The following is a 21,805-nucleotide window of genomic DNA, read 5'->3' as shown; positions in this document are numbered from 1 at the left end:
TGGTAACTAACTATTTGATTAATTGGTAACTAACTATTTGATTAAGTGGTAACTAACTATTTGATAAATTACTAACTAACTATTTGATAAATTACTAACTAACTTTGATTAAGTGGTAACTAACTATTTGATTAAGTGGTAACTAACTATTTGATTAAGTGGTAACTAACTATTTGATTAAGTGGTAACTAACTATTTGATTAAGTGGTAACTAACTATTTGATTAAGTGGTAACTAACTATTTGATAAATTACTAACTAACTAATTATTTGATTAAGTGGTAACTAACTATTTGATTAAGTGGTAACTAACTATTTGATTAATTGGTAACTAACTATTTGATTAAGTGGTAACTAATTTGATAAATTACTAACTAACTAATTGATTAAGTGGTAACTAACTATTTGATTAAGTGGTAACTAATTATTTGATTAATTGGTAACTAACTATTTGATTAAGTGGTAACTAACTATTTGATTAAGTGGTAACTAACTATTTGATTAATTGGTAACTAACTATTTGATTAAGTGGTAACTAACTATTTGATAAATTACTAACTAACTATTTGATTAATTACTAACTAACTATTTGATTAAGTGGTAACTAACTATTTGATTAATTGGTAACTAATTATTTGATTAATTGGTAACTAACTATTTGATTAATTGGTAACTAACTATTTGATTAATTGGTAACTAACTATTTGATTAATTGGTAACTAACTATTTGATTAAGTGGTAACTAACTATTTGATTAAGTGGTAACTAATTATTTGATTAATTGGTAACTATTTTGATTAAGTGGTAACTAACTATTTGATTAATTGGTAACTAATTATTTGATTAATTGGTAACTAACTATTTGATTAAGTGGTAACTAACTATTTGATTAATTGGTAACTAACTATTTGATTAAGTGGTAACTAACTATTTGATTAAGTGGTAACTAACTATTTGATTAATTGGTAACTAACTATTTGATAAATTACTAACTAACTATTTGATTACTAACTAACTAATTATTTGATTAAGTGGTAACTAACTATTTGATTAAGTGGTAACTAACTATTTGATTAAGTGGTAACTAACTATTTGATTAAGTGGTAACTAATTATTTGATAAATTACTAACTAACTAATTATTTGATTAAGTGGTAACTAACTATTTGATTAAGTGGTAACTAATTATTTGATTAATTGGTAACTAACTATTTGATTAATTGGTAACTAACTATTTGATAAATTACTAACTAACTATTTGATAAATTACTAACTAACTAATTATTTGATTAAGTGGTAACTAACTATTTGATTAAGTGGTAACTAACTATTTGATTAAGTGGTAACTAACTATTTGATTAAGTGGTAACTAATTATTTGATTAATTGGTAACTAACTATTTGATTAAGTGGTAACTAACTATTTGATTAAGTGGTAACTAACTATTTGATTAAGTGGTAAACTATTTGATAAATTACTAACTATTTGATAAATTACTAACTAATTATTTGATTAAGTGGTAACTAACTATTTGATTAAGTGGTAACTAACTATTTGATTAAGTGGTAACTAACTATTTGATTAAGTGGTAACTAACTATTTGATTAAGTGGTAACTAACTATTTGATTAAGTGGTAACTAACTATTTGATAAATTACTAACTTTATTTGATTAAGTGGTAACTAACTATTTGATTAAGTGGTAACTAACTATTTGATTAATTGGTAACTAACTATTTGATTAAGTGGTAACTAACTATTTGATAAATTACTAACTAACTATTTGATAAATTACTAACTAACTAATTATTTGATTAAGTGGTAACTAACTATTTGATTAAGTGGTAACTAACTATTTGATTAAGTGGTAACTAACTATTTGATTAAGTGGTAACTAACTATTTGATTAAGTGGTAACTAACTATTTGATTAAGTGGTAACTAACTATTTGATAAATTACTAACTAACTAATTATTTGATTAAGTGGTAACTAACTATTTGATTAAGTGGTAACTAACTATTTGATTAATTGGTAACTAACTATTTGATTAAGTGGTAACTAACTATTTGATAAATAAACTAACTAATTATTTGATTAAGTGGTAACTAACTATTTGATTAAGTGGTAACTAATTATTTGATTAATTGGTAACTAACTATTTGATTAAGTGGTAACTAACTATTTGATTAAGTGGTAACTAACTATTTGATTAATTGGTAACTAACTATTTGATTAAGTGGTAACTAACTATTTGATAAATTACTAACTAACTATTTGATAAATTACTAACTAACTAATTATTTGATTAAGTGGTAACTAACTATTTGATTAATTGGTAACTAATTATTTGATTAATTGGTAACTAATTATTTGATTAATTGGTAACTAACTATTTGATTAATTGGTAACTAACTATTTGATTAATTGGTAACTAACTATTTGATTAAGTGGTAACTAACTATTTGATTAAGTGGTAACTAATTATTTGATTAATTGGTAACTAACTATTTGATTAAGTGGTAACTAATTATTTGATTAATTGGTAACTAATTATTTGATTAATTGGTAACTAACTATTTGATTAAGTGGTAACTAACTATTTGATTAATTGGTAACTAACTATTTGATTAAGTGGTAACTAACTATTTGATTAAGTGGTAAGTAACTATTTGATTAATTGGTAACTAACTATTTGATAAATTACTAACTAACTATTTGATAAATTACTAACTAACTAATTATTTGATTAAGTGGTAACTAACTATTTGATTAAGTGGTAACTAACTATTTGATTAAGTGGTAACTAACTATTTGATTAAGTGGTAACTAATTATTTGATAAATTACTAACTAACTAATTATTTGATTAAGTGGTAACTAACTATTTGATTAAGTGGTAACTAATTATTTGATTAATTGGTAACTAACTATTTGATTAATTGGTAACTAACTATTTGATAAATTACTAACTAACTATTTGATAAATTACTAACTAACTAATTATTTGATTAAGTGGTAACTAACTATTTGATTAAGTGGTAACTAACTATTTGATTAAGTGGTAACTAACTATTTGATTAAGTGGTAACTAATTATTTGATTAATTGGTAACTAACTATTTGATTAAGTGGTAACTAACTATTTGATTAAGTGGTAACTAACTATTTGATTAAGTGGTAACTAACTATTTGATAAATTACTAACTAACTATTTGATAAATTACTAACTAATTATTTGATTAAGTGGTAACTAACTATTTGATTAAGTGGTAACTAACTATTTGATTAAGTGGTAACTAACTATTTGATTAAGTGGTAACTAACTATTTGATTAAGTGGTAACTAACTATTTGATTAAGTGGTAACTAACTATTTGATAAATTACTAACTAACTAATTATTTGATTAAGTGGTAACTAACTATTTGATTAAGTGGTAACTAACTATTTGATTAATTGGTAACTAACTATTTGATTAAGTGGTAACTAACTATTTGATAAATTACTAACTAACTATTTGATAAATTACTAACTAACTAATTATTTGATTAAGTGGTAACTAACTATTTGATTAAGTGGTAACTAACTATTTGATTAAGTGGTAACTAACTATTTGATTAAGTGGTAACTAACTATTTGATTAAGTGGTAACTAACTATTTGATTAAGTGGTAACTAACTATTTGATAAATTACTAACTAACTAATTATTTGATTAAGTGGTAACTAACTATTTGATTAAGTGGTAACTAACTATTTGATTAATTGGTAACTAACTATTTGATTAAGTGGTAACTACCTATTTGATAAATTACTAACTAACTAATTATTTGATTAAGTGGTAACTAACTATTTGATTAAGTGGTAACTAACTATTTGATTAATTGGTAACTAACTATTTGATTAAGTGGTAACTAACTATTTGATTAAGTGGTAACTAACTATTTGATTAAGTGGTAACTAACTATTTGATTAAGTGGTAACTAACTATTTGATTAATTGGTAACTAACTATTTGATTAAGTGGTAACTAACTATTTGATTAAGTGGTAACTAACTATTTGATTAAGTGGTAACTAACTATTTGATAAATTACTAACTAACTATTTGATAAATTACTAACTAACTAATTATTTGATTAAGTGGTAACTAACTATTTGATTAAGTGGTAACTAACTATTTGATTAAGTGGTAACTAACTATTTGATTAAGTGGTAACTAACTATTTGATTAAGTGGTAACTAACTATTTGATTAAGTGGTAACTAACTATTTGATAAATTACTAACTAACTAATTATTTGATTAAGTGGTAACTAACTATTTGATTAAGTGGTAACTAACTATTTGATTAATTGGTAACTAACTATTTGATTAAGTGGTAACTATTTGATAAATTACTAACTAACTAATTATTTGATTAAGTGGTAACTAACTATTTGATTAAGTGGTAACTAATTATTTGATTAATTGGTAACTAACTATTTGATTAATTGGTAACTAACTATTTGATAAATTACTAACTAACTATTTGATAAATTACTAACTAACTAATTATTTGATTAAGTGGTAACTAACTATTTGATTAAGTGGTAACTAACTATTTGATTAATTGGTAACTAACTATTTGATTAAGTGGTAACTAACTATTTGATTAATTGGTAACTAACTATTTGATTAATTGGTAACTAACTATTTGATTAAGTGGTAACTAACTATTTGATTAAGTGGTAACTAACTATTTGATTAATTGGTAACTAACTATTTGATTAAGTGGTAACTAACTATTTGATTAAGTGGTAACTAATTATTTGATTAATTGGTAACTAACTATTTGATTAAGTGGTAACTAACTATTTGATTAAGTGGTAACTAACTATTTGATTAAGTGGTAACTAACTATTTGATTAAGTGGTAACTAACTATTTGATTAATTGGTAACTAACTATTTGATTAAGTGGTAACTAATTATTTGATTAATTGGTAACTAATTATTTGATTAAGTGGTAACTAATTATTTGATTAATTGGTAACTAACTATTTGATTAATTGGTAACTAACTATTTGATTAAGTGGTAACTAACTATTTGATTAATTGGTAACTAACTATTTGATTAATTGGTAACTAACTATTTGATTAATTGGTAACTAACTATTTGATTAAGTGGTAACTAACTATTTGATTAATTGGTAACTAACTATTTGATTAATTGGTAACTAACTATTTGATTAAGTGGTAACTAACTATTTGATTAATTGGTAACTAACTATTTGATTAAGTGGTAACTAACTATTTGATAAATTACTAACTAACTAATTATTTGATTAAGTGGTAACTAACTATTTGATTAAGTGGTAACTAACTATTTGATTAATTGGTAACTAACTATTTGATTAAGTGGTAACTAACTATTTGATAAATTACTAACTAACTAATTATTTGATTAAGTGGTAACTAACTATTTGATTAAGTGGTAACTAATTATTTGATTAATTGGTAACTAACTATTTGATTAATTGGTAACTAACTATTTGATAAATTACTAACTAACTATTTGATAAATTACTAACTAACTAATTATTTGATTAAGTGGTAACTAACTATTTGATTAAGTGGTAACTAACTATTTGATTAAGTGGTAACTAACTATTTGATTAAGTGGTAACTAACTATTTGATTAAGTGGTAACTAACTATTTGATTAAGTGGTAACTAACTATTTGATTAAGTGGTAACTAACTATTTGATTAAGTGGTAACTAACTATTTGATTAATTGGTAACTAACTATTTGATTAAGTGGTAACTAACTATTTGATTAATTAGTAACTAATTATTTGATTAAGTGGTAACTAACTATTTGATTAAGTGGTAACTAACTATTTGATTAAGTGGTAACTAACTATTTGATTAAGCGGTAACTAACTATTTGATTAAGTGGTAACTAACTATTTGATTAAGTGGTAACTAACTATTTGATTAAGTGGTAACTAACTATTTGATTAAGTGGTAACTAATTATTTGATTAAGTGGTAACTAACTATTTGATTAATTGGTAACTAACTATTTGATTAATTGGTAACTAACTATTTGATTAAGTGGTAACTAACTATTTGATTAAGTGGTAACTAACTATTTGATTAAGTGGTAACTAACTATTTGATTAAGTGGTAACTAACTATTTGATTAAGTGGTAACTAACTATTTGATTAAGTGGTAACTATTTGATTAAGTGGTAACTAACTATTTGATTAAGTGGTAACTAACTATTTGATTAAGTGGTAACTAACTATTTGATTAAGTGGTAACTAACTATTTGATTAAGTGGTAACTAATTATTTGATTAAGTGGTAACTAACTATTTGATTAAGTGGTAACTAACTATTTGATTAATTGGTAACTAACTATTTGATTAATTGGTAACTAACTATTTGATTAAGTGGTAACTAACTATTTGATTAATTGGTAACTAACTATTTGATTAATTGGTAACTAACTATTTGATTAATTGGTAACTAACTATTTGATTAATTGGTAACTAACTATTTGATTAATTGGTAACTAACTATTTGATTAAGTGGTAACTAACTATTTGATTAATTGGTAACTAACTATTTGATTAATTGGTAACTAACTATTTGATTAATTGGTAACTAACTATTTGATAAATTACTAACTAACTATTTGATAAATTACTAACTAACTAATTGATTAAGTGGTAACTAACTATTTGATTAAGTGGTAACTAACTATTTGATTAAGTGGTAACTAACTATTTGATTAAGTGGTAACTAACTATTTGATTAAGTTAACTAACTATTTGATTAAGTGGTAACTAACTATTTGATTAAGTGGTAACTAACTATTTGATTAACTAACTAACTATATTTGATTAATTGGTAACTAACTATTTGATTAAGTGGTAACTAACTATTTGATTAATTGGTAACTAATTATTTGATTAAGTGGTAACTAACTATTTGATTAAGTGGTAACTAACTATTTGATTAAGTGGTAACTAACTATTTGATTAATTAACTAACTATTTGATTAAGTGGTAACTAACTATTTGATTAAGTGGTAACTAACTATTTGATTAAGTGGTAACTAACTATTTGATTAAGTGGTAACTAACTATTTGATTAAGTGGTAACTAACTATTTGATTAATTGGTAACTAACTATTTGATTAATTTAACTATTTGATTAAGTGGTAACTAACTATTTGATTAAGTGGTAACTAACTATTTGATTAAGTGGTAACTAACTATTTGATTAATTGGTAACTAACTATTTGATTAAGTGGTAACTAACTATTTGATTAAGTGGTAACTAACTTTTGATTAAGTGGTAACTAACTATTTGATTAAGTGGTAACTAACTATTTGATTAAGTGGTAACTAACTATTTGATTAATTGGTAACTAACTATTTGATTAATTGGTAACTAACTATTTGATTAAGTGGTAACTAACTATTTGATTAATTGGTAACTAACTATTTGATTAATTGGTAACTAACTATTTGATTAATTGGTAACTAACTATTTGATTAATTGGTAACTAACTATTTGATTAATTGGTAACTAACTATTTGATTAATTGGTAACTAACTATTTGATTAATTGGTAACTAACTATTTGATTAATTGGTAACTAACTATTTGATTAATTGGTAACTAACTAACTATTTGATTAAGTGGTAACTAACTATTTGATTAATTGGTAACTAACTATTTGATTAATTGGTAACTAACTATTTGATTAATTGGTAACTAACTATTTGATTAATTGGTAACTAACTATTTGATTAATTGGTAACTAACTATTTGATTAATTGGTAACTAACTATTTGATTAATTGGTAACTAACTATTTGATTAATTGGTAAACTAATTAATTGGTAACTATTAATGGTAACTAACTATTTGATTAATTGGTAACTAACTATTTGATTAATTGGTAACTAACTATTTGATTAAGTGGTAACTAACTATTTGATTAATTGGTAACTAACTATTTGATTAATTGGTAACTAACTATTTGATTAATTGGTAACTATCTATTTGATTAATTGGTAACTAATTATTTGATTAATTGGTAACTAATTATTTGATTAATTGGTAACTAACTATTTGATTAAGTGGTAACTAACTATTTGATTAATTGGTAACTAACTATTTGATTAAGTGGTAACTAACTATTTGATTAAGTGGTAAGTAACTATTTGATTAATTGGTAACTAACTATTTGATAAATTACTAACTAACTATTTGATAAATTACTAACTAACTAATTATTTGATTAAGTGGTAACTAACTATTTGATTAAGTGGTAACTAACTATTTGATTAAGTGGTAACTAACTATTTGATTAAGTGGTAACTAATTATTTGATAAATTACTAACTAACTAATTATTTGATTAAGTGGTAACTAACTATTTGATTAAGTGGTAACTAATTATTTGATTAATTGGTAACTAACTATTTGATTAATTGGTAACTAACTATTTGATAAATTACTAACTAACTATTTGATAAATTACTAACTAACTAATTATTTGATTAAGTGGTAACTAACTATTTGATTAAGTGGTAACTAACTATTTGATTAAGTGGTAACTAACTATTTGATTAAGTGGTAACTAATTATTTGATTAATTGGTAACTAACTATTTGATTAAGTGGTAACTAACTATTTGATTAAGTGGTAACTAACTATTTGATTAAGTGGTAACTAACTATTTGATAAATTACTAACTAACTATTTGATAAATTACTAACTAACTAATTATTTGATTAAGTGGTAACTAACTATTTGATTAAGTGGTAACTAACTATTTGATTAAGTGGTAACTAACTATTTGATTAAGTGGTAACTAACTATTTGATTAAGTGGTAACTAACTATTTGATTAAGTGGTAACTAACTATTTGATAAATTACTAACTAACTAATTATTTGATTAAGTGGTAACTAACTATTTGATTAAGTGGTAACTAACTATTTGATTAATTGGTAACTAACTATTTGATTAAGTGGTAACTAACTATTTGATAAATTACTAACTAACTATTTGATAAATTACTAACTAACTAATTATTTGATTAAGTGGTAACTAACTATTTGATTAAGTGGTAACTAACTATTTGATTAAGTGGTAACTAACTATTTGATTAAGTGGTAACTAACTATTTGATTAAGTGGTAACTAACTATTTGATTAAGTGGTAACTAACTATTTGATAAATTACTAACTAACTAATTATTTGATTAAGTGGTAACTAACTATTTGATTAAGTGGTAACTAACTATTTGATTAATTGGTAACTAACTATTTGATTAAGTGGTAACTAACTATTTGATAAATTACTAACTAACTAATTATTTGATTAAGTGGTAACTAACTATTTGATTAAGTGGTAACTAACTATTTGATTAATTGGTAACTAACTATTTGATTAAGTGGTAACTAACTATTTGATAAATTACTAACTAACTATTTGATTAAGTGGTAACTAACTATTTGATTAAGTGGTAACTAACTATTTGATTAAGTGGTAACTAATTATTTGATTAATTGGTAACTAACTATTTGATTAAGTGGTAACTAACTATTTGATTAAGTGGTAACTAACTATTTGATTAAGTGGTAACTAACTATTTGATAAATTACTAACTAACTATTTGATAAATTACTAACTAACTAATTATTTGATTAAGTGGTAACTAACTATTTGATTAAGTGGTAACTAACTATTTGATTAAGTGGTAACTAACTATTTGATTAAGTGGTAACTAACTATTTGATAAATTACTAACTAACTAATTATTTGATTAAGTGGTAACTAACTATTTGATTAAGTGGTAACTAACTATTTGATTAATTGGTAACTAACTATTTGATTAAGTGGTAACTAACTATTTGATAAATTACTAACTAACTAATTATTTGATTAAGTGGTAACTAACTATTTGATTAAGTGGTAACTAATTATTTGATTAATTGGTAACTAACTATTTGATTAATTGGTAACTAACTATTTGATAAATTACTAACTAACTATTTGATAAATTACTAACTAACTAATTATTTGATTAAGTGGTAACTAACTATTTGATTAAGTGGTAACTAACTATTTGATTAATTGGTAACTAACTATTTGATTAAGTGGTAACTAACTATTTGATTAATTGGTAACTAACTATTTGATTAATTGGTAACTAACTATTTGATTAAGTGGTAACTAACTATTTGATTAAGTGGTAACTAACTATTTGATTAATTGGTAACTAACTATTTGATTAATTGGTAACTAACTATTTGATTAAGTGGTAACTAACTATTTGATTAAGTGGTAACTAACTATTTGATTAATTGGTAACTAACTATTTGATTAAGTGGTAACTAACTATTTGATTAAGTGGTAACTAATTATTTGATTAATTGGTAACTAACTATTTGATTAAGTGGTAACTAACTATTTGATTAAGTGGTAACTAACTATTTGATTAAGTGGTAACTAACTATTTGATTAAGTGGTAACTAACTATTTGATTAATTGGTAACTAACTATTTGATTAAGTGGTAACTAATTATTTGATTAATTGGTAACTAATTATTTGATTAAGTGGTAACTAATTATTTGATTAATTGGTAACTAACTATTTGATTAAGTGGTAACTAACTATTTGATTAATTGGTAACTAACTATTTGATTAATTGGTAACTAACTATTTGATTAATTGGTAACTAACTATTTGATTAAGTGGTAACTAACTATTTGATTAATTGGTAACTAACTATTTGATTAATTGGTAACTAACTATTTGATTAAGTGGTAACTAACTATTTGATTAATTGGTAACTAACTATTTGATTAAGTGGTAACTAACTATTTGATAAATTACTAACTAACTAATTATTTGATTAAGTGGTAACTAACTATTTGATTAAGTGGTAACTAACTATTTGATTAATTGGTAACTAACTATTTGATTAAGTGGTAACTAACTATTTGATAAATTACTAACTAACTAATTATTTGATTAAGTGGTAACTAACTATTTGATTAAGTGGTAACTAATTATTTGATTAATTGGTAACTAACTATTTGATTAATTGGTAACTAACTATTTGATAAATTACTAACTAACTATTTGATAAATTACTAACTAACTAATTATTTGATTAAGTGGTAACTAACTATTTGATTAAGTGGTAACTAACTATTTGATTAAGTGGTAACTAACTATTTGATTAAGTGGTAACTAACTATTTGATTAAGTGGTAACTAACTATTTGATTAAGTGGTAACTAACTATTTGATTAAGTGGTAACTAACTATTTGATTAAGTGGTAACTAACTATTTTATTAATTGGTAACTAACTATTTGATTAATTGGTAACTAACTATTTGATTAAGTGGTAACTAACTATTTGATTAATTAGTAACTAATTATTTGATTAAGTGGTAACTAACTATTTGATTAAGTGGTAACTAACTATTTGATTAAGTGGTAACTAACTATTTGATTAAGTGGTAACTAACTATTTGATTAAGTGGTAACTAATTATTTGATTAAGTGGTAACTAACTATTTGATTAATTGGTAACTAACTATTTGATTAATTGGTAACTAACTATTTGATTAAGTGGTAACTAACTATTTGATTAAGTGGTAACTAACTATTTGATTAAGTGGTAACTAACTATTTGATTAAGTGGTAACTAACTATTTGATTAAGTGGTAACTATTTGATTAAGTGGTAACTAACTATTTGATTAAGTGGTAACTAACTATTTGATTAAGTGGTAACTAACTATTTGATTAAGTGGTAACTAATTATTTGATTAAGTGGTAACTAACTATTTGATTAAGTGGTAACTAACTATTTGATTAATTGGTAACTAACCATTTTATTAATTGGTAACTAACTATTTGATTAAGTGGTAACTAACTATTTGATTAATTGGTAACTAACTATTTGATTAATTGGTAACTAACTATTTGATTAATTGGTAACTAACTATTTGATTAATTGGTAACTAACTATTTGATTAAGTGGTAACTAACTATTTGATTAAGTGGTAACTAACTATTTGATTAATTGGTAACTAACTATTTGATTAATTGGTAACTAACTATTTGATTAATTGGTAACTAACTATTTGATTAATTGGTAACTAACTATTTGATTAATTGGTAACTAACTATTTGATTAATTGGTAACTAACTATTTGATTAATTGGTAACTAACTATTTGATTAATTGGTAACTAACTATTTGATTAATTGGTAACTAACTATTTGATTAATTGGTAACTAACTATTTGATTAATTGGTAACTAACTATTTGATTAATTGGTAACTAACTATTTGATTAATTGGTAACTAACTATTTGATTAAGTGGTAACTAACTATTTGATTAAGTGGTAACTAACTATTTGATTAAGTGGTAACTAACTATTTGATTAATTGGTAACTAACTATTTGATTAAGTGGTAACTAACTATTTGATTAAGTGGTAACTAACTATTTGATTAAGTGGTAACTAACTATTTGATTAAGTGGTAACTAACTATTTGATTAAGTGGTAACTAACTATTTGATTAAGTGGTAACTAACTATTTGATTAATTGGTAACTAACTATTTGATTAATTGGTAACTAACTATTTGATTAATTGGTAACTAACTATTTGATTAATTGGTAACTAACTATTTGATTAATTGGTAACTAACTATTTGATTAATTGGTAACTAACTATTTGATTAATTGGTAACTAACTATTTGATTAATTGGTAACTAACTATTTGATTAATTGGTAACTAACTATTTGATTAATTGGTAACTAACTATTTGATTAATTGTAACTATTTGATTAATTGGTAACTAACTATTTGATTAAGTGGTAACTAACTATTTGATTAAGTGGTAACTAACTATTTGATTAAGTGGTAACTAACTATTTGATTAATTGGTAACTAACTATTTGATTAAGTGGTAACTAACTATTTGATTAAGTGGTAACTAACTATTTGATTAAGTGGTAACTAACTATTTGATTAATTGGTAACTAACTATTTGATTAAGTGGTAACTAACTATTTGATTAATTGGTAACTAATTATTTGATTAATTGGTAACTATTTAACTCTGTAATAAAACAAATGATATGATATCTAACAGAGGTATAAACAAGAACCTAGAAGCCCACTGTAGAAGACAATACAAAAACAGACTGTGGACCATATTTGGTTGAATCTGAAAAACCTAGAAATATCTGTGTGACTATATCCACATTACTATATCTGGAGGGCTGAATCGGAATAACCTAGAAATATCTGTGTGACTATATCGGCATGACAGTATCTGGCTATATCTGGAGGGCTAAATCTGAATAACCTAGAAATATCTGTGTGACTATATATACATTACTATATCTACATTACTATATCTGGAGGGCTAAATCTGAATAACCTAGAAATATCTGTGTGACTATATATACATTACTATATCTGGAGGGCTGAATCGGAATAACCTAGAAATATCTGTGTGACTATATCTACATTACTATATCTGGAGGGCTAAATCTGAATAACCTAGAAATATCTGTGTGACTATATATACATTACTATATCTACATTACTATATCTGGAGGGCTAAATCTGAATAACCTAGAAATATCTGTGTGACTATATATACATTACTATATCTGGAGGGCTGAATCGGAATAACCTAGAAATATCTGTGTGACTATATCTACATTACTATATCTGGAGGGCTAAATCTGAATAACCTAGAAATATCTGTGTGACTATATCGGCATGACAGTATCTGGCTATATCTGGAGGGCTAAATCTGAATAACCTAGAAATATCTGTGTGACTATATATACATTACTATATCTACATTACTATATCTGGAGGGCTAAATCTGAATAACCTAGAAATATCTGTGTGACTATATCTACATTACTATATCTGGAGGGCTAAATCTGACTAACCAAGCAATATCTGCATTAGAATATCTACATTACTATATCTACATTACTATATCTACATTACTATATCTGAATTACTATATCTACATTACTATATCTACATTACAATATCTACATTACTATATCTACATTACTATATCTACATTACTATATCTACATTACAATATCTACATTACTATATCTACATTACAATATCTACATTACTATATCTACATTACTATATCTACATTACTATATCTGGAGGGCTAAATCTGACTAACCTAGCAATATCTACATTACAATATATACATTACAATATATACATTACAATATCTACATTACAATATCTACATTACAATATATACATTACAATATCTACATTACAATATCTACATTACAATATATACATTACAATATCTACATTACTATATCTACATTACAATATCTACATTACAATATCTACATTACAATATCTGCATTACAATATCTACATTATAACATCTGGAGGGCTAAATCTAACTAACCTAGTAATATCTACATTACAATATCTACATTACAATATCTGCATTACTATATCTACATTACTATATCTACATTACTATATCTACATTACAATATCTGCATTACAATATCTGGAGGGCTAAATCTGACAAACCTAGCAATATCTACATTACAATATCTACATTACGATATCTGCATTACAATATCTACATTACTATATCTACATTACTATATCTGGAGGGCTAAATCTGACTGACCTAGCAATATCTACATTACTATATCTACATTACTATATCTGGAGGGCTAAATCTGACTAACCTAGCAATGTCTACATTACTATATCTACATTACTATATCTACATTACTATATCTACATTACTATATCTGGAGGGCTAAATCTGACTAACCTAGCAATATCTACATTACTATATCTACATTACTATATCTAATAATAATAATAATAATAATATCTACATTACTATATCTACATTACTATATCTGGAGGGCTAACACTGACTAACCTAGCAATATCTACATTACTATATCTACATTACTATATCTACATTACAATATCTACATTACTATATCTAAATTACTATATCTACATTACAGTATCTACATTGCAATATCTACATTACAATATCTACATCACAATATCTGGAGGGCTAAATCTGACTAACCTAGCAATATCTACATTACAATATCTACATTACTATATCTACATTACTATATCTACATTACAATATCTGCATTACAATATCTACATTACTATATCTACATTACAATATCTACATCACAATATCTGGAGGGCTAAATCTGACTGACCTAGCAATATCTACATTACTATATCTACATTACTATATCTACATTACTATATCTGGAGGGCTAAATCTGACTAACTGAGCAATATCTACATTACTATATCTACATTACAATATCTACATTACTATATCTGGAGGGCTAAATCTGACTGACCTAGCAATATCTGGATTACAATATCTACATTACTATATCTGCATTACAATATCTGCATTACAGTATCTACATTACAATATCTACATTACAATATCTACATCACAATATCTGGAGGGCTAAATCTGACTAACCTAGCAATATCTACATTACTATATCTACATTACTATATCTACATTACAATATCTACATTGCTATATCTAAATTACTATATCTACATTACAGTATCTACATTACAATATCTACATCACAATATCTGGAGGGCTAAATCTGACTAACCTAGCAATATCTACATTACTATATCTACATTACTATATCTACATTACAATATCTGCATTACCATATCTACATTACTATATCTAAATTACTATATCTACATTACAGTATCTACATTACAATATCTACATCACAATATCTGGAGGGCTAAATCTGACTAACCTAGCAATATCTACATTACTATATCTACATTACTATATCTACATTACAATATCTGCATTACAATATCTACATTACTATATCTAAATTACTATATCTACATTACAGTATCTACATTACAGTATCTACATTACAATATCTACATTACAATATCTACATCACAATATCTGGAGGGCTAAATCTGACTAACCTAGCAATATCTACATTACAATATCTACATTACTATGTCTACATTACTATATCTGGAGGGCTAAATCTGACTAACCTAGCAATATCTACATTACAATATCTACATTACAATATCTACATTACTATATCTACATTACAATATCTGCATTACAATCTCTACATTACTATATCTACATTACTATATCTGGAGGGCTAAATCTGACTGACCTAGCAATATCTACATTACTATATCTACATTACAATATCTACATTACTATATCTGGAGGGCTAAATCTGACTAACTGAGCAATATCTACATTACTATATCTACATTACAATATCTACATTACTATATCTGGAGGGCTAAATCTGACTGACCTAGCAATATCTGGATTACAATATCTACATTACTATATCTACATTACAATATCTACATTACTATATCTACATTACTATATCTGCATTACAATATCTGCATTACAGTATCTACATTACAATATCTACATTACAATATCTACATCACAATATCTGGAGGGCTAAATCTGACTAACCTAGCAATATCTACATTACAATATCTACATTACTATATCTACATTACAATATCTGGAGGGCTAAATCTGACTAACCTAGCAATATCTACATTACTATATCTACCTTACTATATCTGCATTACAATATCTACATTACAATATCTGGCTATATCTGGAGGGCTAAATCTGACTAACCGAGCAATATCTACATTACTATATCTACATTACTATATCTACATTACAATATCTACATGACTTTATCTGCCTTACCACTACCACCACTACCACTACCACCATGTTCTCACCCCCATACTCTCCGTTCCTTAACCCAATTTAGGAATTTTTCTCCAAATGGAGGTGGAAGGTATATGATAGGCGCCCTCACGAACAAGCCGCCCTTCTCCAGGCCATTGATAACGCATGCAATGACATCACGGCAGACCAGTGTCAGGCCTGGATTCACCCGAAGATTCTTCCCAAGATGTTTGGCCAATGAAAACATCCATTGTGATGTGGATGAGAACCTGTGGCCAAATCCACCAGACAGGGTTGATGGAAATATAGAAGCACAGTAATCAATCCTTTGTTTTGCTTTTTACAGTAGGGTGAGGAACACTGCAGTGATGTTTTACAGTAAGCCAGGTGAGGAACACTGAAGTGATGTTTTACAGTAAGGTGAGGAACACTGCAGTGATGTTTTACAGTAAGGTGAGGAACACTGCAGTGATGTTTTACAGTAAGCCAGGTGAGGAACACTGCAGTGATGTTTTACAGTAAGGTGAGGAACACTGCAGTGATGTTTTACAGTAACCTAGGTGAGGAACACTGCAGTGATGTTTTACAGTAAGGTGAGGAACAGTGCAGTGATGTTTTACAGTAAGGTGAGGAACACTGCAGTGATGTTTTACAGTAAGCCAGGTGAGGAACACTGCAGTGATGTTTTACAGTAAGGTGAGGAACACTGCAGTGATGTTTTACAGTAAGCCAGGTGAGGAACACTGCAGTGATGTTTTACAGTAAGGTGAGGAACACTGCAGTGATGTTTTACAGTAACCAGGTGAGGAACACTGCAGTGATGTTTTACAGTAAGCCAGGTGAGGAACACTGCAGTGATGTTTTACAGTAAGCCAGGTGAGGAACACTGCAGTGATGTTTTACAGTAAGGTGAGGAACACTGCAGTGATGTTTTACAGTAAGGTGAGGAACACTACAGTGATGTTTTACAGTAAGGTGAGGAACACTGCAGTGATGTTTTACAGTAACCTAGGTGAGGAACACTGCAGTGATGTTTTACAGTAAGGTGAGGAACACTGCAGTGATGTTTTACAGTAAGTTGAGGAACACTGCAGTGATGTTTTACAGTAAGCCAGGTGAGGAACACTGCAGTGATGTTTTACAGTAAGCCAGGTGAGGAACACTGCAGTGATGTTTTACAGTAAGCCAGGTGAGGAACACTGCAGTGATGTTTTACAGTAAGCCAGGTGAGGAACACTGCAGTGATGTTTTACAGTAAGGTGAGGAACACTGCATTGATGTTTTACAGTAAGGTGAGGAACACTGCAGTTGACCTTTAACTGAATTTTTTATTTTTTGTAGCTAATTATTTTTGCTTTGATTCAAAGAAACCTCAAAGAGACCACAAGGTTCTGAAATTAGTGCCAAAGTGATTGTAAACAACTGTAGGATGACGAGTAGGACTAACAGTACAAACGGCCATAATAAAACTTGGACTTTTGACGTTATTTTTATAAGTTTTGCAGAGCCTTTGTCGTGCAGTGTGGACCTCCCCCGGATGAACCCAGACACTCTCTGGATTCAGTGGGAATGTAAGTGTGTGTGTGTGTGTGTGTGTGTGTGTGTGTGTGTGTGTGTGTGTGTGTGTGTGTGTGTGTGTGTGTGTGTGTGTGTGTGTGTGTGTGTGTGTGTGTACGTATCTGTGTGTGTGTGTGTGTGTGTGTGTGTGTGTGTGTGTGTGTGTGTGTGTGTGTGTGTGTGTGTGTGTCTGTGTCTGTGTCTGTGTGTGTGTGTGTGTGTGTGTGTGTGTGTGTGTGTGTGTGTGTGTGTGTGTGTGTGTGTGTGTGTGTGTGTGTGCGTGCGCATATGTGTGTATTACTCACAGGTCTGCTTGGTGTCATGGCAGGTGTTGTCCTCCAGAGAGAAGATGGGGGGAACACAGGCTGCCGTGGTCCCCAGCCCCTGACCCAATCCCTGGCCCAGCACCTGGCCCAGACCCTGGCCCAATCCCTGGCCTAGCCCCTGGCTGAGGTAGGAGGCAGAGGAATAGTAGGAATGCATCCGGTACTGAGGAGACACGTTGTGGCTGGATAGACGACTCTCGCCGTTCGGCATCTGTTTCAGACAATAACACACACACGCACACACACACAGACAGGTGGGGAGAAAATTATTGTCTTTCTCAATTTCAAAATTATATTTTAACAGAGCTCACGTCCTCCCTCAGCTTAAAGGAAGTGAAATGATATTTAAACAGAGCATTAAACAGAGCTCATGTCCTCCCTCAGCTTAAAGGAAGTTAAAGGTTAAACAATGCATCATGCATGTTTACGGGGCGGCAGGTAGCCTAGTGGTTAGAGTGTTTGGACTAGTAGCCAAAAGATTGCAAGATTGAATCCCAGAGCTGACAAAGCCTGAACAAGGCAGTTAACCCACTGTTCCAAGGCTGTTGTCAAAAATAAGAATTTGTTCTTAACTGACTTGCCTGGTGTTACTGTCCTTGAAGGTGTTTTACACTCTGTTATTAGAGACAATATAGGAATCAGGAAGGTGTTTTACACTCTGTTATTAGAGACAATATAGGAATCAGGAAGGTGTTTTACATGTGGCTCCCTCCCTCTGTCCAGTGTCTTACTATTCTCCCTGTTGGTGGCTCCCTCCCTCTGTCCAGTGTCTCACTATTCTCCCTGTTGGTGGCTCCCTCCCTCTGTCCAGTGTCTCACTATTCTCCCTGTTGGTGGCTCCCTCCCTCTGTCCAGTGTCTCACTATTCTCCCTGTTGGTGGCTCCCTCCCTCTGTCCAGTGTCTCACTATTCTCCCTGTTGGTGGCTCCCTCCCTCTGTCCAGTGTCTCACTATTCTCCCTGTTGGTGGCTCCCTCCCTCTGTCCAGTGTCTCACTATTCTCCCTGTTGGTGGCTCCCTCCCTCTGTCCAGTGTCTCACTATTCTCCCTGTTGGTGGCTCCCTCCCTCTGTCCAGTGTCTCACTATTCTCCCTGTTGGTGGCTCCCTCCCTCTGTCCAGTGTCTCACTATTCTCCCTGTTGGTGGCTCACTCCCTCTGTCCAGTGTCTCACTATTCTCCCTGTTGGTGGCTCACTCCCTCTGTCCAGTGTCTCACTATTCTCCCTGTTGGTCCCTCCCTCTGTCCAGTGTCTCACTATTCTCCCTGTTGGTGGCTCACTCCCTCTGTCCAGTGTCTCACTATTCTCCCTGTTGGTGGCTCCCTCCCTCTGTCCAGTGTCTCACTATTCTCCCTGTTGGTGTCTCCCTCCCTCTGTCCAGTGTCTCACTATTCTCCCTGTTGGTGGCTCCCTCCCTCTGTCCAGTGTCTCACTATTCTCCCTGTTGGTGGCTCCCTCCCTCTGTCCAGTGTCTCACTATTCTCCCTGTTGGTCCCTCCCTCTGTCCAGTGTCTCACTATTCTCCCTGTTGGTGGCTCCCTCCCTCTGTCCAGTGTCTCACTATTCTCCCTGTTGGTGGCTCCCTCCCTCTGTCCAGTGTCTCACTATTCTCCCTGTTGGTGGCTCCCTCCCACTGTCCAGTGTCTCACTATTCTCCCTGTTGGTGGCTCCCTCCCACTGTCCAGTGTCTCACTATTCTCCCTGTTGGTGGCTCCCTCTGTCCAGTGTCTCACTATTCTCCCTGTTGGTGGCTCCCTCTGTCCAGTGTCTCACTATTCTCCCTGTTGGTGGCTCCCTCCCTCTGTCCAGTGTCTCACTATTCTCCCTGTTGGTGACTCCCTCCCTCTGTCCAGTGTCTCACTATTCTCACTGTTGGTGGCTCCCTCTGTCCAGTGTCTCACTATTCTCCCTGTTGGTGGCTCCCTCCCTCTGTCCAGTGTCTCACTATTCTCCCTGTTGGTCCCTCCCTCTGTCCAGTGTCTCACTATTCTCCCTGTTGGTGGCTCCCTCCCTCTGTCCAGTGTCTCACTATTCTCACTGTTGGTGGCTCCCTCTGTCCAGTGTCTCACTATTCTCCCTGTTGGTGGCTCCCTCCCTCTGTCCAGTGTCTCACTATTTTCCCTGTTGGTCCTTCCCTCTGTCCAGTGTCTCACTATTCTCCCTGTTGGTGGCTCCCTCTGTCCAGTGTCTCACTATTCTCCCTGTTGGTGGCTCCCTCCCTCTGTCCAGTGTCTCACTATTCTCCCTGTTGGTCCCTCCCTCTGTCCAGTGTCTCACTATTCTCCCTGTTGGTGGCTCCCTCCCTCTGTCCAGTGTCTCACTATTCTCCCTGTTGGTGGCTCCCTCCCTCTGTCCAGTGTCTCACTATTCTCCCTGTTGGTGGCTCCCTCCCTCTGTCCAGTGTCTCACTATTCTCCCTGTTGGTGGCTCCCTCCCTCTGTCCAGTGTCTCACTATTCTCCCTGTTGGTGGCTCCCTCCCTCTGTCCAGTGTCTCACTATTCTCCCTGTTGGTGGCTCCCTCCCTCTGTCCAGTGTCTCACTATTCTCCCTGTTGGTGGCTCCCTCCCTCTGTCCAGTGTCTCACTATTCTCCCTGTTGGTGGCTCCCTCCCTCTGTCCAGTGTCTCACTATTCTCCCTGTTGGTGGCTCCCTCCCTCTGTCCAGTGTCTCACTATTCTCCCTGTTGGTGGCTCACTCCCTCTGTCCAGTGTCTCACTATTCTCCCTGTTGGTGGCTCACTCCCTCTGTCCAGTGTCTCACTATTCTCCCTGTTGGTGGCTCCCTCCCTCTGTCCAGTGTCTCACTATTCTCCCTGTTGGTGGGTCCCTCCCTCTGTCCAGTGTCTCACTATTCTCCCTGTTGGTGGGTCCCTCCCTCTGTCCAGTGTCTCACTATTCTCCCTGTTGGTGTCTCCCTCCCTCTGTCCAGTGTCTCACTATTCTCCCTGTTGGTGGCTCCCTCCCTCTGTCCAGTGTCTCACTATTCTCCCTGTTGGTGGCTCCCTCTGTCCAGTGTCTCACTATTCTCCCTGTTGGTCCCTCCCTCTGTCCAGTATCTCACTATTCTCCCTGTTGGTCCCTCCCTCTGTCCAGTGTCTC

The 21,805-nt window shown here is 30.3% G+C and overlaps 1 protein-coding gene across 1 annotated transcript in view; it reads right to left on the bottom strand.

Annotated features, from left to right (window-relative positions):
* dmrt1 (doublesex and mab-3 related transcription factor 1) overlaps positions 1–21,805 on the bottom strand; it is a 56,733-nt gene that overhangs the window by 16,107 nt on the left and 18,821 nt on the right. The window contains exon 4 of the mRNA XM_046345475.1: positions 18,688–18,919. Within this exon, the coding sequence (XP_046201431.1) occupies positions 18,688–18,919 (232 nt within the window). The remainder of the gene's footprint in view (positions 1–18,687; positions 18,920–21,805) is intronic.

Source organism: Oncorhynchus gorbuscha, linkage group LG04 (genome assembly GCF_021184085.1).
Source record: "Oncorhynchus gorbuscha isolate QuinsamMale2020 ecotype Even-year linkage group LG04, OgorEven_v1.0, whole genome shotgun sequence".
Classification (NCBI taxonomy): domain Eukaryota; kingdom Metazoa; phylum Chordata; class Actinopteri; order Salmoniformes; family Salmonidae; genus Oncorhynchus; species Oncorhynchus gorbuscha.
Note: the sequence above shows the minus strand (reverse complement) of the source record. Positions and strands in the feature narration are given on the sequence as shown.